The sequence below is a fragment of the Aedes albopictus genome, chromosome 1 (assembly GCF_035046485.1).
Source record: "Aedes albopictus strain Foshan chromosome 1, AalbF5, whole genome shotgun sequence".
NCBI lineage: Eukaryota > Metazoa > Arthropoda > Insecta > Diptera > Culicidae > Aedes > Aedes albopictus.
In genome coordinates, this window is record NC_085136.1 from 334804547 (window position 1) to 334829800 (window position 25254).

The following is a 25254-nucleotide window of genomic DNA, read 5'->3' on the forward strand; positions in this document are numbered from 1 at the left end:
GGTAGGTATTACTCAACAGGCTCTCCTCCAGTTCACTCGCTTCGAAAGGCCTTTCGGGGTCCCCATGTCGTCGAACATGGGAGCACATGCACATTTTCAGGTGGCCTGCTTTGTGCGGCGATCACGAAATCGAAATCCCATCGCAGCAGCCAAAGCCAAATGGCGTTCGATTGTTGCTTTACCCAACTCGGGTTGGGGGCTGTTGGCAGTCTAGCTAGAACAGCCTGAGGCTGAGGCGCAGCTCAAAATGCCTCAGTTCCTAAATGCTCTTCTAGACTGTGGAGTGTGGAGTCACCACTTCACCACGTCGCGCTCTAAATCGATCGCCTACCGGCCTACTGGGTTGTCGGTCGGTAAACTACCCAAGTCAACTGACTTTTTTCTTTATCGCTTGCTGCTAAGCAACAGGCAAATTGAACTCTTGAATAAATTCAATAAGTATTATTGAATTATGTGTTCCCCCGTTCGTTCGGGCTCCGGCTCTATTACTCTAGACAAGGGTTCGACAGTACAACCGGCTCAAATTGAGAAGGGAAAAAAATAAACAACGAGATTTAGCCGTGTCACCAGTTGCTGTAACTAGTGCAACTCAGCAAGCCATGCTTTGCTTCAAAGCCGTGATCTAGTCAACCAGTCAACGCCGGTTAACGGCGGTGAAAGGCACTCGATCGAACTTGTCGATAGATTCCTCTTCAGCCTCTTTTAAATAATTTTGTTTTATATGAAAATTCAGAAATTCACCAATTTCGCGAGCGGAAATTTTTCCTCCCTCGTTAAAACCTATCAAATGTCGATCAATCATTTGGATTTTACCCCGAAATGGGGAGATCACAATCACCGATCGCGATACACCCATAAACCGCGGTCGAACATGTGTCCGTTGGCCATGTTTAGAATGCGACAGTTCGCCGTCAGTAGTCAGAGTGCCGCCCGGCGTCCGTGTGGACCTAATTATCCCCATAGTAAATAGTTTTCTGTATTTTTACGCGATCTCAGTAACCAATCCACTTAATCAGTGAGCTGTATAGTGTTGTAGCTGTTTGACTTTTTTCGCTTATTTTTGCTCGAGAGCTGCTAATGGCCTATTGACAACTCTGAGCAGCGCCTACTACCACCACGCGAGCATGTGGTACTTAGCTCATAGCCGTAGCCGTAGCGCAGCAAGAAGCGGAAAGACCAAGCGCGCACCACAGACAAAAACAGACCTCGGAGGGACTGTCAATTAAAAGCTCGATCGACCACGCGGCCCTCTCAGCCAGCAGGTTAAGGTAACGTACGATTCGGTCAAATCAATGCGAAGTGCTCTGCGTCCAAGAGTAGTTACACTTTTCAATTAAAACAAATCTCGCGGACCGCACACACGGAGAGCAGCCGATCTGAAACTGAAAGGAATCTGTTCCAAGGATAAGAGGGTTAGGTCCATTCGGAGCGCATGTACACTAGAAGTCGAATGTTTTGAATCGCAGCAGCAGGCGAGTATTGTTGAACGCGTTGGTGTCCGGTATGCGCGCCCATCGAAGTAGCCAATCCGATTCCAAAGAAGGAACGGTCTCCTAGGAATCCGATGGTGTTGGAATAGTAGGCCGGGTTAATTTGAATTTAATATCCATAATCGAGATTGTATGTGGTGCTTTTGGTCCGATTCTTAGTGGTGCTCCAATAACCCAATGGCAACGAATAATTGGAAGTGCGGTTCAGCTGTGAATCGCCGCCGCTCTTGAATGGCGGTATTTATGGGCAGAAATAAATGTCCGTGTGCGGAAGTATCCGCCGCGGGCTGCTGCGATCGTGACTAATGCGGCAAAGTGTTTGCATTCTTCGGAGGCGACTCTCATAATTGGAATATTGGTTCGCAATTTGTAGAGGTAGCGATGTTTTTTTTTTCGGCGGTTCTTCGGCATTCCAAAGGAGATGTTTGCGTTCGGGCTTTACGTCTTGGTACGAATGGGGTCATGGCGTGTCAGATTAGTCTTGAGTTCTGCTGATTGCTTTATGATGATAACCTTGGCTCATAAATGTGAACATACTTCGAAAACATATGTTGTTTTTGTTCTTGAACCTGAGTTTAAACTGGATCGAATTATAGTTACAATCCCGAAAAGAATTTCCGAGAAACTTCTAGAAGAATTCCTAAGCAACTTTTAGAAGAATTTTCGAGGAACTTTTGGAAGAATTCACGTAGAACTTCTGGAAGAATTCCCAAGCAATTTCTGGAAGAATTCCCGTGGAACTTCTAAAAGAATTCCCGTGGAACTTCTAAAAGAATTCCTAAGTAACTAAACTAACTAAGTAAGAAAAATTCCCGAGGAACTTCTGGAAGAGTTCCTAAACAACTTTTAGAAGAATTCCCGAGGAACTTCTGGAAGAATTCCCGAGGAATTCATGTAAGAATTCCCGAGGAACTTCTGGAAGATTTCCCCAGGAATTTCTGGAAGAATTCTTGAGGAATTTCTGGAAAAATTCCCGAGGAACTTCTGCAAGAATTCCCGAGGAATTTCTGGAAAAAATCCCGAAGAACTTCTGGAAGAATTCCCGAGGAACTTCTGGAAGAATTCCCGGGGAACTTCTGGAAGAATTCCCGGGGAACTTCTGGAAGAATTCCCGGGGAACTTCTGGAAGAATTCCCGGGGAACTTCTGGAAGAATTCCCGGGGAACTTCTGGAAGAATTCCCGGGGAACTTCTGGAAGAATTCCCGGGGAACTTCTGGAAGAATTCCCGGGGAACTTCTGGAAGAATTCCCGGGGAACTTCTGGAAGAATTCCCGGGGAACTTCTGGAAGAATTCCCGGGGAACTTCTGGAAGAATTCCCGGGGAACTTCTGGAAGAATTCCCGGGGAACTTCTGGAAGAATTCCCGGGGAACTTCTGGAAGAATTCCCGGGGAACTTCTGGAAGAATTCCCGGGGAACTTCTGGAAGAATTCCCGGGGAACTTCTGGAAGAATTCCCGGGGAACTTCTGGAAGAATTCCCGGGGAACTTCTGGAAGAATTCCCGGGGAACTTCTGGAAGAATTCCCGGGGAACTTCTGGAAGAATTCCCGGGGAACTTCTGGAAGAATTCCCGGGGAACTTCTGGAAGAATTCCCGGGGAACTTCTGGAAGAATTCCCGGGGAACTTCTGGAAGAATTCCCGGGGAACTTCTGGAAGAATTCCCGGGGAACTTCTGGAAGAATTCCCGGGGAACTTCTGGAAGAATTCCCGGGGAACTTCTGGAAGAATTCCCGGGGAACTTCTGGAAGAATTCCCGGGGAACTTCTGGAAGAATTCCCGGGGAACTTCTGGAAGAATTCCCGGGGAACTTCTGGAAGAATTCCCGGGGAACTTCTGGAAGAATTCCCGGGGAACTTCTGGAAGAATTCCCGGGGAACTTCTGGAAGAATTCCCGAGGAACTTTTGGAAGAATTCCCGAGGAACATCTGGAAGAATTCCCGAGGAACTTCTGGAAGAATTCCGGAGGAACTTCTGCAAGAATTCCCGAGGAACTTTTGGAAGAATTCCCGAGGAACATCTGGAAGAATTCCCGAGGAACTTCTGGAAGAATTCCCGAGGAACTTCTGGAAGAATTCCGGAGGAACTTCTGCAAGAATTCCGGAGGAACTTCTGGAAGAATTCCCGGGGAACTTCTGGAAGAATTCCCGGGGAACTTCTGGAAGAATTCCCGGGGAACTTCTGGAAGAATTCCCGGGGAACTTCTGGAAGAATTCCCGGGGAACTTCTGGAAGAATTCCCGGGGAACTTCTGGAAGAATTCCCGGGGAACTTCTGGAAGAATTCCCGGGGAACTTCTGGAAGAATTCCCGGGGAACTTCTGGAAGAATTCCCGGGGAACTTCTGGAAGAATTCCCGGGGAACTTCTGGAAGAATTCCCGGGGAACTTCTGGAAGAATTCCCGGGGAACTTCTGGAAGAATTCCCGGGGAACTTCTGGAAGAATTCCCGGGGAACTTCTGGAAGAATTCCCGGGGAACTTCTGGAAGAATTCCCGGGGAACTTCTGGAAGAATTCCCGGGGAACTTCTGGAAGAATTCCCGGGGAACTTCTGGAAGAATTCCCGGGGAACTTCTGGAAGAATTCCCGGGGAACTTCTGGAAGAATTCCCGGGGAACTTCTGGAAGAATTCCCGGGGAACTTCTGGAAGAATTCCCGGGGAACTTCTGGAAGAATTCCCGGGGAACTTCTGGAAGAATTCCCGGGGAACTTCTGGAAGAATTCCCGGGGAACTTCTGGAAGGATTCCCGGGGAACTTCTGGAAGAATTCCCGGGGAACTTCTGGAAGAATTCCTGGGGAACTTCTGGAAGAATTCCTGGGGAACTTCTGGAAGAATTCCCGCGGAACTTCTGGAAGAATTCCCGCGGAACTTCTGGAAGAATTCCCGAGTAACTTCTGGAAGAATTCCCGAGTAACTTCTGGAAGAATTCTTGAGGAACTTCTGGAAGAATTCCCGAGGAACTTCTGGAAGAATTCCCGAGGAACTTCTGGAAGAATTCCCGAGGAACTTCTGGAAGAATTCCCGAGGAACTTCTGGAAGAATTCCCGAGGAACTTCTGGAAGAATTCCCGAGGAACTTCTGGAAGAATTCCCGAGGAACTTCTGGAAGAATTCCCGAGGAACTTCTGGAAGAATTCCCGAGGAACTTCTGGAAGAATTCCCGAGGAACTTCTGGAAGAATTCCCGAGGAACTTCTGGAAGAATTCCCGAGGAACTTCTGGAAGAATTCCCAAGGAACTTCTGGAAGAATTCCCGAGGAACATCTGGATGAATTTCTGAGGAAATTCTGGAAAACTTCCCGGGGAACTTCTGGAAGAATTCCCGAGGAACTTCTGAAACAATTCCCGAGGAACTTCTGGAAGAATTCCCGGGGAACTTCTGGAAGAATTCCCGGGGAACTTCTGGAAGAATTCCCGAGGAACTTCTGGAAGAATTCCCGAGGAACTTCTGGAAGAATTCCCGAGGAACTTCTGGAAGAATTCCCGAGGAACTTCTGGAAGAATTCCCAAGGAACTTCTGGAAGAATTCCCAAGGAACTTCTGGAAGAATTCCCGCGGAACTTCTGGAAGAATTCCCGCGGAACTTCTGGAAGAATTCCCGATTAACTTCTGGAAGAATTCCCGAGTAACTTCTGGAAGAATTCTTGAGGAACTTCTGGAAGAATTCCCGAGGAACTTCTGGAAGAATTCCCGAGGAACTTCTGGAAGAATTCCCGAGGAACTTCTGGAAGAATTCCCGAGGAACTTCTGGAAGAATTCCCGAGGAACTTCTGGAAGAATTCCCGAGGAACTTCTGGAAGAATTCCCGAGGAACTTCTGGAAGAATTCCCGAGGAACTTCTGGAAGAATTCCCGAGGAACTTCTGGAAGAATTCCCGAGGAACTTCTGGAAGAATTCCCGAGGAACTTCTGGAAGAATTCCCAAGGAACTTCTGGAAGAATTCCCGAGGAACATCTGGATGAATTTCTGAGGAAATTCTGGAAAACTTCCCGGGGAACTTCTGGAAGAATTCCCGAGGAACTTCTGAAACAATTCCCGAGGAACTTCTGGAAGAATTCCCGGGGAACTTCTGGAAGAATTCCCGGAAAACTTCTGGAAGAATTCCCAGGGAACTTCTGGAAGAATTCCCGGGGAACTTCTGGAAGAATTCCCGGGGAACTTCGGGAAGAATTCCCGAGGAACTTCGGGAAGAATTCCCGAGGAACTTCGGGAAGAATTCCCGAGGAACTTCGGGAAGAATTCCCGAGGAACTTCGGGAAGAATTCCCGAGGAACTTCGGGAAGAATTCCCGAGGAACTTCGGGAAGAATTCCCGAGGAACTTCGGGAAGAATTCCCGAGGAACTTCGGGAAGAATTCCCGAGGAACTTCGGGAAGAATTCCCGAGGAACTTCGGGAAGAATTCCCGAGGAACTTCGGGAAGAATTCCCGAGGAACTTCGGGAAGAATTCCCGAGGAACTTCGGGAAGAATTCCCGAGGAACTTCGGGAAGAATTCCCGAGGAACTTCGGGAAGAATTCCCGAGGAACTTCGGGAAGAATTCCCGAGGAACTTCGGGAAGAATTCCCGAGGAACTTCGGGAAGAATTCCCGAGGAACTTCGGGAAGAATTCCCGAGGAACTTCGGGAAGAATTCCCGAGGAACTTCGGGAAGAATTCCCGAGGAACTTCGGGAAGAATTCCCGAGGAACTTCGGGAAGAATTCCCGAGGAACTTCGGGAAGAATTCCCGAGGAACTTCGGGAAGAATTCCCGAGGAACTTCGGGAAGAATTCCCGAGGAACTTCGGGAAGAATTCCCGAGGAACTTCGGGAAGAATTCCCGAGGAACTTCGGGAAGAATTCCCGAGCAACTTCTGGAAGAATTCCCAAGCAACTTCTGGAAGAATTCCCGAGGAACTTCTGGAAGAATTCCCGGGGAACTTCTGGAAGAATTCCCGGGGAACTTCTGGAAGAATTCTCGGGGAACTTCTGGAAGAATTCCCGGGGAACTTCGTGAAGAATTCCCGAGGAACTTCTGGAGGAATTCATGGGGAACTTCTGGAGGAATTCCCGAGCAATTCCCGAGGATCTTCTGGAAGAATTTCCGAGCAACTCTTTGAGGAATTTCCGAGGAACTCCTGGAGGAATTCTCGAGGAATTACTGATAACCTCCTAAAGGAAAACGAGGAACTCAAGGAGGAATTTCCCAGGAACTCCTGTTACAGGGGGATTTTATGGGATTTCATGGAGTTCCAGGGAGGCTCAGGGATTCTCAAGGAGATTTATGCCCAGATTGCTCAGCAAGATTTCTGGGAGTGTTTGGAACGTTTTACGGGAATATCAGAAGATTACTGGAGGGTTCAGGGCATTTTAGAGAATTTCTGGAGCGTTGCAGTTGGTCTCAATGGGTTTCAGAGGGTTCCATGGGGTGTCAGAGGTATTATAGAGAGTCTCAGGTGGATTCAGGGGTTTATCAGGGAGTTTCCGGGGATCTTCGTTGGATTAAGGATGATTTAGAGGGTTTCAGAGGTGTTTTAGAGTTTTATGAAATTTCGAAAGCTCACGATAAGTTCTTGAAGACAGTGCAGAAGGAACTCCGGGAGAAACCCCGAGAGGGATCCTAGGACCTATTACTCGAAAAGAAGCTCCCTAAGAAATGCGGGATGAACTTCTTGGAAGACCCTGGAAAACTCGTGAAAAATCCAGGGAGAAACTTAAGCGGAGATCTCTGAGAGAAATCCCGGGAAGAACTCTTGAGAAAATCCGAGGATGAACACCGGAAAGAATTGCGGAAAATCATTCTTCTGGAAGAATTCCCGGGGAACTTCTGGAAGAATTCCCGGGGAACTTCTGGAAGAATTCCCGGGGAACTTCTGGAAGAATTCCCGGGGAACTTCTGGAAGAATTCCCGGGGAACTTCTGGAAGAATTCCCGGGGAACTTCTGGAAGAATTCCCGGGGAACTTCTGGAAGAATTCCCGGGGAACTTCTGGAAGAATTCCCGGGGAACTTCTGGAAGAATTCCCGGGGAACTTCTGGAAGAATTCCTGGGGAACTTCTGGAAGAATTCCCGCGGAACTTCTGGAAGAATTCCCGAGTAACTTCTGGAAGAATTCCCGAGTAACTTCTGGAAGAATTCTTGAGGAACTTCTGGAAGAATTCCCGAGGAACTTCTGGAAGAATTCCCGAGGAACTTCTGGAAGAATTCCCGAGGAACTTCTGGAAGAATTCCCGAGGAACTTCTGGAAGAATTCCCGAGGAACTTCTGGAAGAATTCCCGAGGAACTTCTGGAAGAATTCCCGAGGAACTTCTGGAAGAATTCCCGAGGAACTTCTGGAAGAATTCCCGAGGAACTTCTGGAAGAATTCCCGAGGAACTTCTGGAAGAATTCCCGAGGAACTTCTGGAAGAATTCCCGAGGAACTTCTGGAAGAATTCCCAAGGAACTTCTGGAAGAAATCCCGAGGAACATCTGGATGAATTTCTGAGGAAATTCTGGAAAACTTCCCGGGGAACTTCTGGAAGAATTCCCGAGGAACTTCTGAAACAATTCCCGAGGAACTTCTGGAAGAATTTCCGGGGAACTTCTGGAAGAATTCCCGGGGAACTTCTGGAAGAATTCCCGGGGAACTTCTGGAAGAATTCCCGAGGAACTTCTGGAAGAATTCCCGAGGAACTTCTGTAAGAATTCCCGAGGAACTTCTGGAAGAATTCCCAAGGAACTTCTGGAAGAATTCCCGCGGAACTTCTGGAAGAATTCCCGAGTAACTTCTGGAAGAATTCCCGAGTAACTTCTGGAAGAATTCTTGAGGAACTTCTGGAAGAATTCCCGAGGAACTTCTGGAAGAATTCCCGAGGAACTTCTGGAAGAATTCCCGAGGAACTTCTGGAAGAATTCCCGAGGAACTTCTGGAAGAATTCCCGAGGAACTTCTGGAAGAATTCCCGAGGAACTTCTGGAAGAATTCCCGAGGAACTTCTGGAAGAATTCCCGAGGAACTTCTGGAAGAATTCCCGAGGAACTTCTGGAAGAATTCCCGAGGAACTTCTGGAAGAATTCCCGAGGAACTTCTGGAAGAATTCCCAAGGAACTTCTGGAAGAATTCCCGAGGAACATCTGGATGAATTTCTGAGGAAATTCTGGAAAACTTCCCGGGGAACTTCTGGAAGAATTCCCGAGGAACTTCTGAAACAATTCCCGAGGAACTTCTGGAAGAATTCCCGGGGAACTTCTGGAAGAATTCCCGGGGAACTTCTGGAAGAATTCCCGGAAAACTTCTGGAAGAATTCCCGGGGAACTTCTGGAAGAATTCCCGGGGAACTTCTGGAAGAATTCCCGGGGAACTTCGGGAAGAATTCCCGAGGAACTTCGGGAAGAATTCCCGAGGAACTTCGGGAAGAATTTCCGAGGAACTTCGGGAAGAATTCCCGAGGAACTTCGGGAAGAATTCCCGAGGAACTTCGGGAAGAATTCCCGAGGAACTTCGGGAAGAATTCCCGAGGAACTTCGGGAAGAATTCCCGAGGAACTTCGGGAAGAATTCCCGAGGAACTTCGGGAAGAATTCCCGAGGAACTTCGGGAAGAATTCCCGAGGAACTTCGGGAAGAATTCCCGAGGAACTTCGGGAAGAATTCCCGAGGAACTTCGGGAAGAATTCCCGAGGAACTTCGGGAAGAATTCCCGAGGAACTTCGGGAAGAATTCCCGAGGAACTTCGGGAAGAATTCCCGAGGAACTTCGGGAAGAATTCCCGAGGAACTTCGGGAAGAATTCCCGAGGAACTTCGGGAAGAATTCCCGAGGAACTTCGGGAAGAATTCCCGAGGAACTTCGGGAAGAATTCCCGAGGAACTTCGGGAAGAATTCCCGAGGAACTTCGGGAAGAATTCCCGAGGAACTTCGGGAAGAATTCCCGAGGAACTTCGGGAAGAATTCCCGAGGAACTTCGGGAAGAATTCCCGAGGAACTTCGGGAAGAATTCCCGAGGAACTTCGGGAAGAATTCCCGAGCAACTTCTGGAAGAATTCCCAAGCAACTTCTGGAAGAATTCCCGAGGAACTTCTGGAAGAATTCCCGGGGAACTTCTGGAAGAATTCCCGGGGAACTTCTGGAAGAATTCTCGGGGAACTTCTGGAAGAATTCCCGGGGAACTTCGTGAAGAATTCCCGAGGAACTTCTGGAGGAATTCATGGGGAACTTCTGGAGGAATTCCCGAGCAATTCCCGAGGATCTTCTGGAAGAATTTCCGAGCAACTCTTTGAGGAATTTCCGAGGAACTCCTGGAGGAATTCTCGAGGAATTACTGATAACCTCCTAAAGGAAAACGAGGAACTCAAGGAGGAATTTCCCAGGAACTCCTGTTACAGGGGGATTTTATGGGATTTCATGGAGTTCCAGGGAGGCTCAGGGATTCTCAAGGAGATTTATGCCCAGATTGCTCAGCAAGATTTCTGGGAGTGTTTGGAACGTTTTACGGGAATATCAGAAGATTACTGGAGGGTTCAGGGCATTTTAGAGAATTTCTGGAGCGTTGCAGTTGGTCTCAATGGGTTTCAGAGGGTTCCATGGGGTGTCAGAGGTATTATAGAGAGTCTCAGGTGGATTCAGGGGTTTATCAGGGAGTTTCCGGGGATCTTCGTTGGATTAAGGATGATTTAGAGGGTTTCAGAGGTGTTTTAGAGTTTTATGAAATTTCGAAAGCTCACGATAAGTTCTTGAAGACAGTGCAGAAGGAACTCCGGGAGAAACCCCGAGAGGGATCCTAGGACCTATTACTCGAAAAGAAGCTCCCTAAGAAATGCGGGATGAACTTCTTGGAAGACCCTGGAAAACTCGTGAAAAATCCAGGGAGAAACTTAAGCGGAGATCTCTGAGAGAAATCCCGGGAAGAACTCTTGAGAAAATCCGAGGATGAACACCGGAAAGAATTGCGGAAAATCATTCAAGCAGAATCCCGGATGAAACTCTAGGAGAAATCTCGCGACTACAGCTGAGAAATATCGTGGTAGTAACTTATATAGAAATCCCGGGATAAAACCTCAGAAAGCTCACGATGATTTCTTGGAGAAAAAGCTGAAGGAACTCTGGTGGAAATCTATACCGAGGAACTATACCTGTGGAAGAAATACTAGAAAGACATCCTGCCAGATGCCTGTGAGAAACTTCAGACGAGATCGGTCGGAATTCAGGAATCCTGGAAGATTCTCACGGAGGAAATCCGTAAAGAATTACTAAAATCTTGGTAAAATACCGGCATACATCTGAAAGAACCTCCGATTTAGACGGACTGCGAAAAATGTCCTAAAAAAAGAAGGATTATTTTGACAAATCCCAGGCAGGCATTTCCAGACGTGTCACCAAAAGAGTTCTGGAAAGAAACCTTGATGGAATTTCTGGAGAAATCTTTGTGGAGGAATGTCTAGATAAAGTTCAACCCCTAGATTTATACGCGTCCAACTAAAATCTTCAGCCTCTTATCCTCTTATAACCATCCCAAGTAGCATTTTTTTAGTCGAATATACTAGAAGAAGTTCTTAAAACCATCATAAAGCGAAAACTGAAGATATGAAGTTTTATGACGGTTCTCGAAACCTCTACAAGACTAACTGGTCATAAAAATGTTACTTGGGATGGGCTTGTCGGAAACGTCTACTTGATTCGAGAGTCCTACTTTTGTTTCTCTAAGTAACATTATGATGACCAATTAGTCTTGTAGAGGTTTTGAGAACCGTCCTGAAACCTTATACCATTTATTTTGGTTTTATGGTTGTCGTGATAACCTCTTCTAGTCTATTTGACTAAAACTTGTTACTTATCAAGACTTTTCTACATACAACTTGCTTTCCGAATATCCAGAGAAATCTGCAACTTCTTTGCGGAACCACAAGCTTCTAGCCAAAATCTCTAGCAAATAACTACAAGTTCGAAAATTTTCTGCCAACTTCATTTCACCAACTCGATTCATAACCACGTTCCACTGCTTTATGCAACGACACGTTTTGGATTTTATAGTTCCCCATAAAAGCCGATCGTGACAGGATTTAGCAAAAGTTCATCTATAGGTAGCAACCTGCGCTAAAACAAGTTTAAAACTTTGGTCAGGCACCACACCGAATCTGCTGATCTTTTATCTTGCAAATTTTCGTTCGCAAAATGTCCCGCACGGATCAATTACGCAACAACCTTGCGCAGAGTTCGTTCCTCGTCTTTTTTTTATTCGTTTTCACCTGGTCAAACAGGTCGCGCGACGCGACGCGGTAATCAGATTAATAAAAGTAGAAATTAATAATAATAATAACAGTGTTCATAGCTGTTCGCTCCGTCGCGCAGTAGGCCGGCGAAGTGTTACCATGCCTACTCTACTGTGAGCTGACTTACTCCGGATTGCGGCCTGCTTCGACTGGGCTGGGGGGATGCTGTAATGTTTGTGTTTATCTTTTCCAATGTGGCATTTTTCCGTCTCCATCTCTACCGGCGGCGGCACTCTCATTGAAAGTATGCTCTGCTCTGCTCTACAGATCATAGTAGGCCGGCAAACTTCATGGTCAGGCAGGAAATGAGTGTAGTAGATGTGGAAGCCACATTTTTGAAATACAAGGTCACATGCCTTCCATCAAAGCCCCCCAAGCCGGGGCGGACCGACACGGACGAAGACGGTGGAAAACAAGACGAATGAAGACATAAAAAGAAATGTAGAGTAATGAGAAGCGATGTAAGGAAAATTGTTATGATTACGGCGGTGGTGGAGGTGGCGGCGGTGGCAATGCACGTCTAGTAGGCTTGGGCTTGGCCACGGCCTAGCCTTGGTCGTTACAGGGCTGAAGTCGGCTTCAAAAGGAGTCTCGTTGTTGCCCCGAAGGGACTCCAACTTTTTTGCCAACAGTTTGGCATTCATCACTGACTGGTTTCACAGAAGCACAACCGGTTGGCCTTACTCGTGTAGGACTTTCTCTCCCGGGCATGTTTACCACCAAGTGGTTCCGTCGTTCGTTCGTTGGCAATGAATGACCATAAAACACCTCTCGTAAGGCCCTAAAGTCAGTCAGATCAGCGGGTAACCACAGTACTGGTCAACATATTTGGAACACTACTCAGAAACACTCGATTAACTTCCGTGAGACCACTTGTACGCGTCTGAATCTAAAGACCTAAGCTCCAGGGAGCTCGTCGGAAACCTTAAACAGTTCTTGGGCCCAAAACAAGATAGAATAGTGTTCTATGAGCCTGGATGAGTACAAACCTTATTCATAAACTATCGAATGATCGTTGGTTACGCTAGTAGATCTTAAGGCCCTTGCTTCGCAGATACCTCGGATAGCCTTTCACCATCTTTGATCCCAAAATCCGATAGAAAACAGTTGTATGAGCCCATATGTTCCTAAACGCTTGTAGCAACCTCTCTGACCAGTGCTGTTACTGACGGCGTTGGACGACAATAACGCGACAGACGGCCGACATGAGGTAATTTGCCCCATCGGTAACCTATTAGACCATTAGTGCGCGCCTGCGGTGATACATTTGCGCTAAACCAATTTGCAGTCTGTGCCTTACAGGTACGCAAATACGAGGGGCATTGTGCCAGTAGTGTAAGCGAACCGATGCAACAGATATGCATACAAATTTTCCTTCAAAGACGACGTAAGATGCAATGCACTGAATTCAATGGAATAGACAATACTCGCGAAAAGAGGTTGTGTTACTGACTTCCTCCGCCTGACGCCTAATCGACGAAAAAACAACAAACAATTCGCGCGCGCGGTGGCGTCTCCCCTCTGAGCAGATCGAAGTAGGCGCAGAAGAGCGTCGACTACTACGACGATCTGTGCGATTAGATAATGAACTCCGCGCATGGAGTGTACTGAGTAAAGAGAAGAAAAGAAAAAACAGAGCAACCATTGATCGTTCCAATGATGCATAACAACGCCGATTTGGCCCGCCTGGCCCGCCCATGGTTCGTCTATCTCTATTGCAACCGAGGGGAATTCGGCCGGCCACCCGCCGTAGATATACGTGATTAGCTGTTAGGTGCCGTGTGCCGTGCCGCCGATACACAGGTGAGTCGTAAACTGGCATGTAAATAGTGGAACAGTATTAGAAAGAAATGTTTCGGATACCGTGAAGGACAATTTGCTCCAGCATGACTGTTAGCACTAATTGAGGCGTGGGAAATCGGTAATGTCGATGTGGATATTTCATTTTTTTAAGTACCGGTATCGTGGGACAGTGAATAGCAATCGAAGTGAGCTATGATCGACTCACAAGTGTACACCAAATGGTCATGCAGATTAGATACTTGACCAGATCCAATTGCATGTGCCCAAGAGCAGGGTGTTGAAGGTTGGGAAAAGATATGCCGAAATCACTGAAATTTAAAAAAATAAAGACTGTCCTTTCAAACAATCGTGACCCAAAAAACCATGCGCAAAAAAGTTTCGGAGTTCTCTGGACAAGAGCCATTACTCTACAGGTTATGGGTTCGACCAAGGATTCGGTGCACGGAATATCCCAGCTCAGGGGAGCTTTCGGGTGCGGATGTTCCTGGACGCTCGCGGAGTGGTCAACACATGGGTCAACACTTTAACAGGAGATTCTCCGGCAGTGGCCGCCAAGAAAATCAATTTCGATGAGGCGTACGGGACAAAACTACGGCGAAACAAATCCTCAGGAGAATTCTTTGCACCCATGGTCATGGTCAAGAAGTCTCTGGTGACGCAAAACCTAGCACTCTTAGAAAAAATCATGTAAATTTAAGTTCATTTGGATGCACATAAAAGGAGCAGCTCGTTTGACACAAATTTACGTCTTCTATCACAAATAAAGTCGAGCTAGCAATCGCTAGAGCCAAAGCGAGAGATAAAACATATGTAAGTAAAATAATGAACTGGATTCGAACTCTGGTCCGTTGATTGAGAGGCATGTACTACACCTCTCGGCCGTATCACCGAGATGTGAGACAAACGATAAATGTAAAACTATTTCTACCTATCTGGTCAGATAGGTTTGTTGACATCTTTGTGGCTTCGTGGTCGTGCGGCTAGTGTCACCAAGCATTTAGTCGCATCGTGCTAGGAGCGCGGGTTCTATTCCCGCCGCAGCTGTCAGGAAAAGTTTTCGGCTGTGCCACTGGGCGTTGCATGCTAGTCCGTTGTCTAGTGTCGTGCTTCCTTCAAAGAGCGAATAGCTCACTGGAAGTACTAAACGTGTCCGTGTCTTTTTGTGCAACCAACTCGAACTTACATGATGGATGTTAAAATGAGTCAAATTTGCCATTCAGTCATGAAATGTTTACGTACGTTGATGGTTTACGTCACGTATAAATTCCTAATTTTTGAAGAGTGTAGTGGGGAAGCAACTGTGACAGTTAAGAATGAAGACCTGATTCGACCACTCAAGCTAGCAAGCACGGTACTGGCGAAACCGGACTTGATCGCGACGCTGTTCGGATCCCTTCGGAATCTGATAATCCGTTGATCACGGCGCTAGAAAATTTAGGTGATAACGAGTCAACGCTGGATACCGTGAAGCAAAGGCTTCTAGAAGAAGAAATAAAGCAGCAAGACCGGCAGCATGATGACGGATAAATCAACAACGTTCGCCAGCGAAAAGGGCAAGACAAAATCCAAGACACCGCTCAGCGGAAGTGCCATAGATCCGCTCGGAAGGGCCATATGAACAAGGACTGTTGCCAGAAGGGCGGTAGTGAGACCAACACGTTGCTGCAGGAAACAAACCCGTAAGTTTCATGGTCACCCGTGAGGAGAAGAATCCGGGTCGAGGTGAGAAGAAAATTTTCAAGCTTTACCATTTGGTAAACGCCAGCAGCACAGTCTGTGCCAGCAGGGTGTGCTAGTCAAGATTACCCAATCCGATCATCATTCGAGTGGCAATAGATGGCGACACGGATGCTGGAACAAATACACTCGGATCCAAGTAACCATTAGCATTATGTTTCGGCTTTTTGGCCTTATAGGGCTATTATACGGCCAAGATAGAGTAGGTCAGATCTACACTAGCAGGTCATAGTAGTCGGGAGAATTGCCTGACACGTGGTGGCATAGAGACGTTGTTTTGAAGATTGTTTCAGAGCGCAAGTATAATTGAATAATTTGGAGTTTTCTGTTATTCGTCTGATCGTGGATGGATTCCTAAATTTAATTTGGATTCGACCTCGACCCTTCACAGTGGATCATGAAAGAACATATTGTGCCAACGAGCAGAAGCCTTGGCCGAATGTATTCAAGTGGAGCCGACAATTGCATATAGGTACTTCTCATCAAAACGTCGTAGCCGAACGCTTCAATAACCCGGGAGCGGTCGCTGGCGTAACTGCCGCAACATCTCTTGCTGGCGAAGATAGGCAGGGATATAAGTGTCACAGCGAAAAAGTATGCAGTTTGACAGATACATACCCGGCAAGTTTGCGAACGAGAACTAAGGGAACACCAGCAACATTCGTCTTCAATAAGGAGTGTATCGGAAAGTAGTTGAAAATGTTCAGGATGCTCTATCTCGAAGCTGGGTTGGTCTTTTCATTTCGGTTCTTCTATGAAATCTTCACGATATAGTTAAGTTTAGAACAGCTTGAAAAAATTTGGAAAATGTTTAGTATTATTGAAAATATGATTAAATGAACACACCTCATAAAATAAAAATCTGCACAAAATGCAATTTTGTTAAGATTTTTCAACATTTCAAAAATCTGTAGCGAATAAAAATTGTACGATAAATATCTGGAAAATATTGATGCTTGTTAACAGTTATGTACACATAACATATCATTCAACACCGACTTTCAAAATTCATATTTTCGATAGAAAAATCTCCTATATCTATAAAATGGTCCACTCAAAAAAACGTCTATTTTTTGGTCAAACTTTGAAGTTCTGCTTTTAATATCTTAAAAGGTTATAAAATTCTATTTTTCGCTCTTACTTACTCGTCCATAAATTAAAAAACATACCCTATTTAAAAAAATGCGAATTTTTCATTTTATGTATTTTTTATTTGCGTAAACATGATTTGGAGGAGCATAGAAAAAAGGGGTTCCTCAAAAATGGCCTTTTTTTCATTTTAAAGAATTGCGCTTAAATGCAGTGGAGATTTTTCTTGAAAAAATAATTTGCCTATATCATGGGGATTCTGGAGCTTATAATATTTGCACAAAAAAGTAAACAATTTTCGAACATTATCGAATTTTTTTCGCAATTTCAATTTTTTAGAAGGTGTGCAAAAATTTAAAAACATGCGTTCAGTAATCTAGGTTAAAAACTCAGTTAAAAGAACATATTTAGAAAATCATAAAAGCCATTTCTTTTTTCAAGGATTTATACAGTATCTCCAAAAATAAAATTACTTAAAAGTTGTATTAAACTATTTTTGTAGCTATTGTAAACATTTTCAACTACTTTACGATACACTCCTTAGTTTCTTAACTCTATTGAAGTTGTATACACAGACAGGTAGGAATGAAGATTGATAGTGATGCAACTATCGCAAGCCACAAGCACAGAGAAACAGACGTAACACTTAGAACAAACTACATTTAAAAACATCGTCACGAAAACGTAACTGCCTCGTAGAACCGATGACCTTCTCCGAGGTGATAGCAAGTACCGATGAATGTTCTGCCACAGACAAACAGACGTAACTCTTAGAGGAAATTCATCAAAAACTTTTGACCGGTGTCATTTTCATGAGCACACTGCCATCTGTTGGTAGAACCGCGCGCGACACTGTCGACCATGATGGATTTCGATTTGACGTTTTGCTGACACGCACACTACTACACAAATTGCCTGTAATTTTCGTTTGCATCATTCAGCAACGTGTACACTGGCAAACGTCAAAGCGATCGAACACTAGCGCATCTGGTGGAACGATCGCGCAAATCAAATGAAATTTGAATTGATCGTTAAATGCATGTGCCAAGTCGTTTTGAAGAGTGTTACGTCTGTTTGTCTGTGGTTCTGCCATGCCAGAGGAGTTGCAGTCCATTGAAGACAACGATACCTGGGAGTTGGTGGAGCTACCGACCAGACGGAAGCCAGTAGAATCAAAATGGCTCTTCAAAATCAAACAAGTTGCTCAGACTGAAGTCACCCAGTTCTAGGCTAGACTAGTTGTACAGCCCGCAATGCGGCAGCGGTTACGATCAAGTTTTCACTTCTGTGGTTCGTCAAACGACATTCCGGACGTTACTGACGATTGCAGGTGCAGCTGAACTTGGTATGATGGTGCGTCAATACGATGTCATGAATGCCTTTCTCTACGAGTCTTCGGTAATCTTGAGGAGGAGATTTACCTCTGTCAACCATCCGGATTCATCGTACACAGAGACAGGAGAGCAAGGTTAACCCTAGGATAGGATACGACAACTAGTCAGCCCAAAAGAGACCAATTTGGGGACCAATAATCTTAGCAACGCGGAAAAACAAGACAGCAAGCTGTGAAATTAGACAGAGAAGTTGTAGGTGTCACATCCTATCCTAGGGTTAACCCATATCCGCCCAGCGTTAGGGTGGGGCTAATTTCAAAAAATCTCTCCGGGATTTGGTTTGCCAAGTGGAAAGTGATCTACTAGTCGAAATAAGTGAGCTGTACAAAAATGAGCGATTTTGGTTGATATTTAGGGGTGGCGAAAAGGGTTTAAGTAAAATTTTTGCAAGAACAAATCTTCAAAAAACATTTCAAACCAGTGGAGATATCGCAATTTTGAGCATAAATTTGGCCTAATTGGGTTCTAGAATCACCGATTTAGTCTAGAATTGTTATGTTTGAAAACTAAATTTGAAATGTTTTTTGAAGATTTGTTCTAGCAAAAATTTTTCTTAAACCCTTTGCGCCACCCCTAAATATCAACCGAAATCGCTCATTTTTGTACAGCTTACTTATTTCGACTAGAACATCACTTTCCACATGAAAAATCATATCCCGGAGAGATTTTTTGAAATAAGCCCCACCCTAGCCCAGCGTCCTATAAATAGGACAGTCCTTTTGATGTGAATCTTCAGAATTATGCAAAATTTTAGAATACTTTCTTCAGAGAAGATGTTCTCCACATCCATATCTTGCTCATAGTGGACATTATAGTTTGTGACTGGTTCACTAGGTGGCGTAAAAGATGCTGCAAAGTTTACATATTGTCACGATCTTCATTTCCAATGCGATGTATGTATGATTATATGTTTATATGCTTGTATGTTTATATGTTTGCCTATTTGTATGTTTATGTATGTATGTTCTGACATAACTCTGGAATGCGTCAATAAATTTCAATCAAATTTGGCATACATAATTTTAACGATGTGGAGGTGGTGGTAGGGGCATTGGAATTCAAGATGGTGGCTTATGTTTCAAAATGGCGGCGAAAACTCCAGAATGTATGCTATTTAACGGCAATGGGGCTTCGGATACCATACAATATGGGTATCTATCGATCGGGCTTCATGAGCAGAACTTAAAAATGAATATCCGACGCCATTTTGAAATCCAAGATGGCGGACCATATCCAAAATGGCGACTATGGAATGGTGGTTTAATCTATAATACTATGCAATATGGGTGTCTATTGAACGGGCTTGATGAGTAGAAGTCAAAAATCGATATTTGACGTCATTTTGAAATCCAAGATGGCGGACCATATCCAAGATGGTGACCACGGCATGGTAGTTTGAGCTATGATACCATGCAATATGGATATCTATCGATCGGGCTCCATGAGTAGAATTCAACTATCGATATTTGAGGCCATTTTGAAATCCAAGATTGCGGACCATTCCATCAGGATTTTACGGATTTCCTTTATGAATAACTTTAGAGATTTCTTCCAGAATTGCTTTAGAAAATCCTGAAAGGATTCTTACAGAAATTCTAGCCAGTATCCTTTTATGGACTTCTGCTGGAATTACTTCACAGATTCATCCTAGTATACTTTCAAAGTGTTCTGTCGAAATATATTCAGAGAATCCTAGTGAAGTTCTTTCAGGTATACGTACCGGATCCTTGCTGGCTTCACGAGAGTGTTTCAGGCATTCCTCTCGGGATTTATATAGCGATTCCTCCCGAGATTTCTTCTGGGTTTATTTCAGGGATTCCTACCAAGCTATCAGCTGGGATTCTTCTCAGGATTCTACCAGTAATGCCTCCCGGAATTCCTTCAATAAATCTTCCCGAGATTCCTTCAGGAATTTCTACCGAGATTTTTTTTTTAATCTTGAAAGGTTTCTTTCGAAAGTTCTAGTCAGCATTCCTTTAGTGATTACTGCTTAAGTTTCTACAAAGATCCCTTCTGGGATTTTGTAAAGGATTCCTTAAGAGGCTCCCGTTAGGATTGCTCCAGAGATCCCAACTGGTATTCTTCAAAGATTTCTTAAATCTTGAGAATCTTGCGAGATTCTTTTAGGTATTCGTGCCAGGATTCCTGCCGGGGTTCCTCCAAAGACTCTTCCCGTTTTTTTTTACATTCCTCCCATGATTTTTTTAAATTATTTTTTCAGAGAGTCCTGCCGAGCTTCCAGCCGGGATTCCTTGCGTGAACATGGAGAAATAGGCTTTTTAATGCTCTTAAATATCTTTAGTGATATCTTTAGTAAACCATGATGCCATCTGACAGTCATTTTCTTATTTTTCTCCAGAAGTTTTCCTCTCTTTCACTAATTATAGATGCATTGTATCTATACGGATCAGAATATAACGATAGCGTAGAAGTTGAGGACCTATAATGAAGATTTTTTGGAACTACACCTTAACGGGTTAAGCCTGTTAAGAAAAAGCTTATATGTATTGAAGCAGGCCGCGAGAGCTTGGAACCACAAGCTGTCATGGCCGCCATATCGTACTCTGACTTGCTCCATAGATTTTTTTTTCGATTAACACTGCGAGACGATTAGTGTAACTCTAGCTGTATTCTTCAAAGTATCTTACCAGCTAAATTACAAATCTTTACTAAGTGTGGAGCCTGGCCAGACCTAATAGACGAAAAGGCCATTGCTAAGTATGCTACCGTTCGCCATGCTACAAGAAGTATGTCATCATTGGTCAACAATATCCACACGCGTTGTTGAATTTATTGTAGCTTCCCAATTTGCACGTATAACAAAGTTTATAACCGTGTTATACGTAGTTTTATACAGTACAGTACAGTGGAGGCAATAGACGTGCATTGGCGGGCGAAAACAACGCAGTATGACTTGAAGCGATATCTTATGCGATGTACGGTGTACTCTACTGTGATGCAATGTAGCATCTTATGCGAACAAATGACGTTTGGACTTTACGCTTGACCTAACACTACACACAAATAAATACACACTGTCACGAGGTGCCCAAACCTCGCTTGAAAGACGTAATTTAAAAAGGTTATCGACAAATAAAAGTTTCCAAAGAAACAGCGTTTGTTAGGAGGAAGATATGTTTTCACTGTGAAGATTATATTCAAAAAGTTCTGGAAGAGTGATGTCCATTCAAGCTGCTGCCGGCGTAGGTGCAAGGCAAGGCGCTGAAGATGATCGCCCTAGGCGTTCGCAAGTAGGCGGTGCGTGGCTACCAGAAGGTTATATCATAAAGTTTATACTATTGATCACAATGGTTTTGCCTGTAAATCTGATGTCTTGTACTTCACGAGATTCTTGGATGACGTAGTATAATATCTGTCGAAGCCAATTATCGATTCGGCTCAGGTTAATGAAGCTTTTGGTCACACCGAATTTTTTGAAACGCTTCAGCAAAATAAATTGCTGAATTTCAGCAAATTTTTTTGCTGAATTTCGGCACAACGTTGCTGATCAACTGTCAAAATTGCTGGATGGTTCAGCAAGTTGAAAAATAATTGCTGATATTCAGTAAATTCGCATTGCTGAATGAAATCAGCACAAAAAAATCAGCAAAGTTTGCTGAATACCAGTAAACAAAATTTGCAGTGTAGACATTCAAGAGGAAAATATATTCAACAATATAGGCCGACAAATTCCTTCTGAACTGCAAACAGGAATTTGACTAAAAAACTAAATACAACGGAAAGAGTGTTGAATAGAATGTGTAACTCGTGATATTTAGCATTCTACGGAATCGCATATGATTTTTTAACTTTCATCTAATCTACTACACCATTGAAAATCCACATTTATCCTAACTATATTGCACTGGTGCCTACACGGGGTGAAGACACGCAATTGGTTTCGTCTCAGAAATATATATTATCCAATCGCGGTAGGCTATGAAAACAAATCAGGCCGAACATTTCAATAGGTCCTATCTGCATTTGAGAGGCTCTCTTGATTCACTTTCTCTTTCAATTATTGCAATGTAATGGTAAACTTTTCATCTACTTTTGCAGTACAAATCAAAAGACGATTGATTTGACCATCGTTCTATGCAAGGAGATAATCTTAATTCAAACGAAAAGCTGAGATATTAACGAAAGAGAGGGAAACCAAAGAGAGCCTCTCTTCTGCAGATAGGACCTTTAGACATGTTTGGCCTGAAATACTTACGCTCGCCTAAAGACAACTGCAACCACCGCGAACGCGTGCGCTGTGATGGTGAACTAAAAACGCCGCTCGGAAATCAATGAATCGATTTTTTTTCACGTTGGGTGTGATTATTTTTGAGCAACCCGTCGAACCAATTGGGGTGAGTCGCGCTCCAAGCGTTCAATCAGATCAAAGCTCTTGATTGAGAGGACCTAACTGATGAGCAATAAGACGCGCCGCCGGCGCGATGCACTGCGTGATCCAAGCAGGCTTTTTTTTCACGTGCTTCGATGACCATCCAAGCAATCCACGACCACGGTCAGCGTCAGCGGTAATCCAATGCAGATGTGATGCCCCAATAAAGTAGCTCTGTTTTGTCAGTAAACAACAATTATTAACTCATCTGCGTTGACGCCGACTTGTGTTGCGTCATATCGCTACACTTAATTATTGCAACTTTCGAGGTCAACTCTTAAAAGCAGAACAGTAAAAATACTCCAAGCGATCCAGTTCCGGGGCAAGGTCACCTGATTCACGTTCCAACATCCGAAAACAACTTCACTTTCAATGGGTGCTTGGCTATCTTTAAATTCCAATCGATCGTTCGTATTTATCTGATCATCTCTTTTTCACGCTTTCGTAACCGCAGATTTAAAAGGCCACGCAATGTACGGTAAACTGGCGGCGCACTTGGTGGCGCTGTCCAGCCTCTTCTGGTTGGCGCACGCAGTAGACTATGCCCCCAAAATGGAGACGGTCAAGCAGTGGAGTTTCCTGTCGTACAACTTCCCCTGGGACTACCCCGCCAACAGCAAGGAGTTCTACAACCCGGAAAACATCGTAGCAACCGGTATCGAAGTAGGCTACGATCGCATCTTCATAGCCACGCCGCGGTTGTTCAGCGGCGTACCGGCTACGCTGTCTGCGATCCCACGTGGTACGCAGGGCGATTCACCACCACTCCAGGCCTACCCTGATTGGACTCATCACACCGCCGGCACCAAGGAGTACAACTGCTCCGACATTGGACTGGTGTCCGTGTACCGTATTCGGATCGATTCCTGCAATCGACTGTGGGCCCTGGATGCCGGTGTTTCGCGCTCCTTGGAAGACTTCGAGGTGACTTGTCCCCCGAAGATCTTGGTCTACGATCTGCACACGGATCAGGTGGTACGGAGAATCGACTTCCCGCCGGAGGTTGTCCGCCGTGAATCGCTGTACACCAACATCATCGTGGACGAGACCGGTTCCAGGCCGGAGAACAACTGCGACGATGTGTTCGTGTATATTACCGATACAGTTGCTCCAGGTTTGTTTGAGGCCTTGGCTAAGGTTATGAGGCTATCTGTTGATGAATTTTTTTTTTAGGGATCGTCGTTTACGATAGTGGAAAGGATCTAACGTGGCGTGTGAGCCATCCGGCTATGTACCCCGATCCAGACTTCGCCGAATCCACCATTTTGGAACACCGTTTTACTCTTATGGACGGCGTTGTTGGCATTGCTTTCGATCAGGAAGCCGGAATCATCTACTTCCAGCCATTGGCTACTGATAGGTTTGCTTGAGCCTCCTCTGAACTTCCGATGATCTAATCTACCGATTCGCTTTTCAGATTGTTCTCCGTAACGACGGCAGCTCTGCGTGCCGGACCTTTGCCTTTCGGAAAGGACCTACCCGTCAAACTGGTCGGCCGTAAATCGTCGCAGGGCATCGGTTTGGCTGTATCGCCACACACCGGTACCATCTTCTACTCGCCCTTCACGGAAACTGCCGTTGCATCGTGGAACCCCCGTACCAATGAGCATCAGTAAGTATTTCACAGATTATCTTCTCCGTAAGTTCGCATCATTCTTACTTCCATCCGTCCAGGATCGTCGCCCAAGATCAGGAACGGCTACAGTTCGCAGCCGACATTCGAACTCCGGCTCGAGACGGATCCGCCCTCTACGTCCTAACCTCCAAATTCCACCGGTTCTTCCTCAAGAACATCGACGCCAACGAGTTCAACACCCGTATTCTACGCATCGACGGAGTTGTCGGTCCCTCGTTACCAACAATAGCTCCGTCCGGATTTGGACCAACCGTCGAGACGAACTCCGCTTTCTACAGCTTACCCGCCGTAACCCCGTCCGCAGCCAATTCCTTCAAACCTCTTCCTCCAACCATCCCATTCACCAAGTACCCGACGCACAAGTCCCCCAACCCCAAGACCTACGCTTTCATCCAGAACTACTACGTCAACAACAAGCAACCCTACGTCTACGAACCGGTTCCGGTCATCGACAAGACCAAAACCAATCCCTTCTTCATCCTGAACAGTGGCGAGAAGCCCTTCCCGGCTACGCAGCAGCGACCCCAGTACGGCCTCAACGGGGAGATCTTCTTCCCCAAGATCAACCACCACTTCAACGACTTCAACGGCCTTCGGTACGCCAAGAGCTTACGGGCCAATCTGACGGCGACGCCTTGAGCGTGCGTCCGCCCCCTAGTATTGTTTTGGACGATACCCCCATTCGGCGTCTCTCGCAGCGCGTGAAGAGACGGTCCCGAAATTGGGCACTCGTCCCGTGTCTAGAAGCTCTGATTGCACATCTCCTATACTCCAGAGCATGAATTCTAGCCTGCAAGTGTAAATAGTATCATAAATCTCAACAAATTTCAATTCCTCATTGTGTCTTTCCCCTTTTTTTGCACCGTCTAATTTGAGTACCACCGGAGAAACATTTGTCACATCTTGACGGACGAATGTCCGTCAACGAATTTCTCACAAAACAAACCACTCTCGTCAGATCAAATTTCCATGTTTATGACTCTTCTCTTCGACACTTATATTTTTATTGTTTTCATTAGATTATTAGTTTTCTACAACTTCTTTTGTTTCACACCCCTTGTGAAGATAATTTGTTGAACTGAACATCTCTGGAAATCAACTCTAAGGCCATTGTTCCAGGGATGTTCGATTTGCCTCGTTTTCGTACGAGAGGTGTCAAATGAAAGTGTTTCATAGAAAGAGAGCGTCCATAAATTACGTCACGCTTTAAGGGGGGAGGGGGGGTTCAGCAAAGTGTGACGACCCATACAAAACTTTCTGAGGTTCCATACAAAAAGTGTGACATAGGGGGGAGGGGGGTTGAAAATGACCAATTTTTGCGTGACGTAATTTATGGACGTTCCCAAATCGAATTTCATCGCAAGACGTGAAATATATCAAATATGGGAGTCAGATCTGACTGGAAAGTTATATTTTTCGTGAGTGTGATGTTTACTAAGCGTAAGTATTGTCTGTGTCAAACAAAATACTCAGTAATTTTAGAAAATTTCTTAC

The 25254-nt window shown here is 45.1% G+C and overlaps 1 protein-coding gene across 2 annotated transcripts in view; it reads left to right on the forward strand.

The window, feature by feature from the left end:
* The window catches only part of LOC115264234 (major royal jelly protein 1), an 85801-nt gene extending 60868 nt beyond the window's left edge, over positions 1-24933 (forward strand). For both annotated transcript variants that reach the window (XM_062847423.1, XM_029867795.2), the window contains exons 2-5: positions 22579-23238; positions 23298-23484; positions 23542-23736; positions 23799-24933. In XM_062847423.1, the coding sequence (XP_062703407.1) occupies positions 22596-23238; positions 23298-23484; positions 23542-23736; positions 23799-24399 (1626 nt within the window). In that variant the 5' untranslated portion in view covers positions 22579-22595 and the 3' untranslated portion in view covers positions 24400-24933. The remainder of the gene's footprint in view (positions 1-22578; positions 23239-23297; positions 23485-23541; positions 23737-23798) is intronic.
* The last annotated feature ends 321 nt before the right edge of the window (positions 24934-25254 follow it).